The sequence below is a fragment of the Chrysemys picta genome, chromosome 4 (genome assembly GCF_011386835.1).
Source record: "Chrysemys picta bellii isolate R12L10 chromosome 4, ASM1138683v2, whole genome shotgun sequence".
NCBI lineage: Eukaryota > Metazoa > Chordata > Testudines > Emydidae > Chrysemys > Chrysemys picta.
The window spans coordinates 68,037,359-68,041,222 of NC_088794.1; the positions used below are offsets into that span (position 1 = coordinate 68,037,359).

The 3,864-nt window shown below is 49.6% G+C and overlaps 1 protein-coding gene across 1 annotated transcript; it reads left to right on the top strand.

Annotated features, from left to right (window-relative positions):
- Positions 1 to 280: 280 nt before the first annotated feature.
- On the top strand, positions 281 to 2,935 carry LOC135983086 (uncharacterized). The gene is made up of 2 exons (XM_065592539.1): positions 281 to 1,202; positions 2,355 to 2,935. Exons 1-2 carry the CDS (start codon positions 665 to 667, stop codon positions 2,816 to 2,818), a joined length of 1,002 nt encoding a protein of 333 aa, XP_065448611.1. The 5' UTR covers positions 281 to 664; the 3' UTR covers positions 2,819 to 2,935.
- The last annotated feature ends 929 nt before the right edge of the window (positions 2,936 to 3,864 follow it).

Genomic DNA, 3,864 nt, shown 5'->3' on the forward strand with positions numbered 1-3,864 from the left:
CCAACAATTGTAGCTCCTTTAAAAAAAATCAAATAAGGCAAGGATCCTTTTAGTTGTTCTTGGTAGAATTTGCTATGTGAAATATGCCTGGTTTCAATGATTTCCAACACAATTGAAAACTACCAGAAGTAGGTTTGTTTCTTCAAATAATTTTTAAAATGTTATGTTTAATTATTAATATAATGTGGGCACCTAAACAAAATATGGACACACCCAACTCCTGAGCTATACTTTGACTGGTACAATGTATTCTAGGTCAGCTCTCTGGCTGGCATAAATCAGAGGCCTGGTCTACACTACGACTTTAATTCGGATTTATCAGCTTTAATTCGAATTAACCCTGCAACCGTCCACACAACGACGCTATTTATTTCGATGTAAAGGGCCCTTTAAATCGATTTCTGTACTCCACCCCAACGAGCGGAGTAGTGCCAAAATCGATTTTAGCAATTCGAATTAGGGTTAGTGTGGCCGCAATTCGATGGTATTGGCCTCCGGGAGCTATCCCACAGTGCATCATTGTGACCGCTCTGGACAGCAATCTAAACTCGGATGCACTGGCCAGGTAGACAGGAAAAGCCCCGCGAACATTTGAATTCCATTTCCTGTTTGCCCAGCGTGGAGAGCACAGGTGACCACAGATAGCTCATCAGCACAGGTAACCATGCAGGCTGATAATCGAAAAAGAGCACCAGCATGGACCGTGAGGGAGGTACTGGATCTGATCGCTGTATGGGGAGAGGATTCAGTGCTTGCAGAACTTCGTTCTAAAAGACGAAATGCCAAAACTTTTGAAAAAATCTCCAAGGGCATGATGGAGAGAGGCCACAATAGGGACTCTAAGCAGTGCCGCGTGAAAGTCAAGGAGCTCAGACAAGCCTATCAAAAAACAAAGGAGGCAAACGGTTGCTCCGGGTCAGAGCCGCGGACATGCCGCTTCTACGCCGAGCTGCATGCAATTCTAGGGGGGGCTGCCACCACTACCCCACCTGTGTTCGTGGATTCTGGGTCGGGGATAGTCTCATCAGCGACGCCTGAGGATTCTGCCGATGGGGGAGAGGAGGAGGAGGAGGATGAGGATGAGCTTGCAGAGAGCACACAGCACTCCGTTCTCCCCAACAGCCAGGATCTTTTTATCACCCTGACTGAAGTACCCTCCCAAGCCAGTACCCAAGACTCTGACCCCATGGAAGGGACCTCAGGTGAGTTTACCTTTTAAAATATAAAACTTGTTTTAAAAGCAAACGGTTTTTAATGATTACTTTGCCTGACTTTGCATTCGCGGTCAGTTCAGCTACTGGAAAAGTCTGTAGCTACTGGAAAAGTCTGTTAACGTGTATGGGGATGGAGCGGAAATCCTCCAGGGACATCTCCATGAAGCTCTCCTGGAGGTACTCCGAAAGCCTTGCCAGAAGGTTTCTGGGCAGTGCATCTTTATTCCCTCCTCCATGGTAGGACACTTGACCACGCCATGCTTGCAGCAAGTAATCTGGTATCATTGCCTGACAAAGCCTGGCAGCGTATGGTCCCGGTGTTTGCTGGCATTCAAGCAACATCCGTTCTTTATCTTGTTGTGTAATCCTCAGGAGAGTGATATCACTCCTGGTAACCTGGTTGAAATACGGGAACTTAATTAAGGGGACAGAGGTGGCCGTTCCTACTGGGATGTTTGCCTGTGGCGGAAAATAAATCCTTCCCTGCAGTTAGCCAAGCGCAGATGGGAAATTGGCCCTGAGTTTTTCGCGTTTGGCTAGCAGGGATCTTCCCTGTTACCAGCCACGCGGTGGGGGGAGGGGTACCATGATCATTCCAGAGAATTCATGGCGGGAGGGGGGCGGTGGCGGGGGGGGGGGGGGGTTAGTTTGGTGCCTGCAGGGATCTTCCCTGATACCAGCCACGCGGTGGGGGGAGGGGTACAGCGATCATCCCAGAGAATTCATGGCGAGAGGGGGGGGGTGGTTAGTTTGTTTTCTGGTGCTGCTGAATGTTAACAGAAAAACCGCAGCACTCTACTTGCCTGAAGGGGCCCAGACAAGCCCCCCCACACTGCCCCCCCCCCAACTGGCTGAGATTGGCCAGGCTTCTTCAGCACTCTACAAGCTATGCTTGGTATGTGGGAAAGGAGGGCGCAGAAGCTTACCATGGCCGCATGCAAGCCGAATTCTGTTGCCCAGACCTGTGATCTCTAGCAGCAAAGCCACAGGCACTCAGCATTAAGAGGCAAAATGCGACCTTGCACAGAAATCACATGTGCTATGTAATGTGAACAGTGTTGGTCACCGTGAAAGAGTATAAGCATTGTTCTGCAAAATGTAGCTTTTAAAACAATTCTCTCTTTTTTCCCCTCCCTACAGCAGCTGCAAATTCCTCAAGCCTCCCTCCTCCATCCCGAAGGTTATCACAGATAAGGCATCGTAAGAAGAGAACGCGAGACGACATGTTTTCGGAAATTATGGAATCCAGCCGCAGTGACAGAGCTCATGTGAATGAGTGGAAGGAAACAGTTTCAAAGTATAGGAAAGAAGTCAGTGAACGTGAGGAGAGGAGGGACCAACGTGAGGAGAGGAGGGACCAACGTGAGGAGAGGAGAGATGCTCGAGATGAGAGGTGGCGGCAGGAAGACCAGAGGATGAAGGATGCAACGCTGGGGCTGCTCCGGCGTCTGGTGGAGGTTCAGGAACGGCTGCTGGAAAACAGACTGCCGCTTCAGCCCCTGTTCCACCCTCCCCCCTCCCCATGTTCCGTATCCTCCTCACCCAGACGTGTAAGAACGCGGCGGGGGGGAGGCTCCGTACACCTTCCCATTCCACCCCAGTAGACAGCCCAAGAAAAAGGCTGTCATTTTTTTAACCTTTTCTTTGTGGCTTTTTCCTTCCCAGCAATCCTCCTCCCAAATACCACCCGGGTTCCCTCCCTCTTTTTCTAATCTATTAATAAAGAATAAATGATTTTTAAATGATAGTGACTTTATTTGGTTTGAAAGAAAGCTGGGGGAAGGGGGAGGGTGGGTTCCTTACAGAAAATCAGTCAATAAAGGGGGAGGGTTTTCATGAAGGAGAAACAAACAGATATTTCACACGGTAGCCTGGCCAGCCATGAAACTGGTTTTCAAAGCTTCTCTGATGCACATTGCTTCATGGTGTGATCTTCTAATCGCCCTGGTGTCTGGCTGCGCGTAATCAGCAGCCAGGCGATTTGCCTCAGCCTCCCACCCCGCCATAAAAGTCTCCCCCTTACTTTCACAGAGATTGTGGAGCACACAGCAAGCAGAAATAACAATGGGGAGATTTCTTTGGCTGAGGTCAGAGCGAGTCAATAATGAACGCCAGCGACCTTTTAAACGGCCAAATGCACATTCTACCACCATTCTGCACTTGCTTAGCCTGTAGTTAAACAGCTCCTGACTCCTGTCCAGGCTGCCTGTGTATGGCTTCATAAGCCATGGCATTAAGGGGTAGGCTGGGTCCCCAAGAATAACTATGGGCATTTCAACATCCCCAACGGTTATTTTCTGGTCCGGAAAGTAAGTCCCTTGCTGCAGCCCTTTAAACAGAGTAGTGTTCCTGAAGACGCGAGCGTCATGAACCCTTCCCGCCCAGCCCGCGTTGATGTTGGTGAAACGTCCCTTGTGATCCACAAGTGCTTGCAGCACCATTGAAAAGTACCCCTTGCGGTTTATGTACTCGGTGGCTTGGTGCTCCGGTGCCAAGATAGGGATATGGGTTCCGTCTATTGCCCCACCACAGTTAGGGAATCCCATTGCAGCAAAACCATCCACTATAGCCTGCACATTTCCCAGAGTCACAAACTTTCGTAGCAGCACCTGAGTGATTGCTTTGGCTACTTGCATCACAGCAGCCCCCA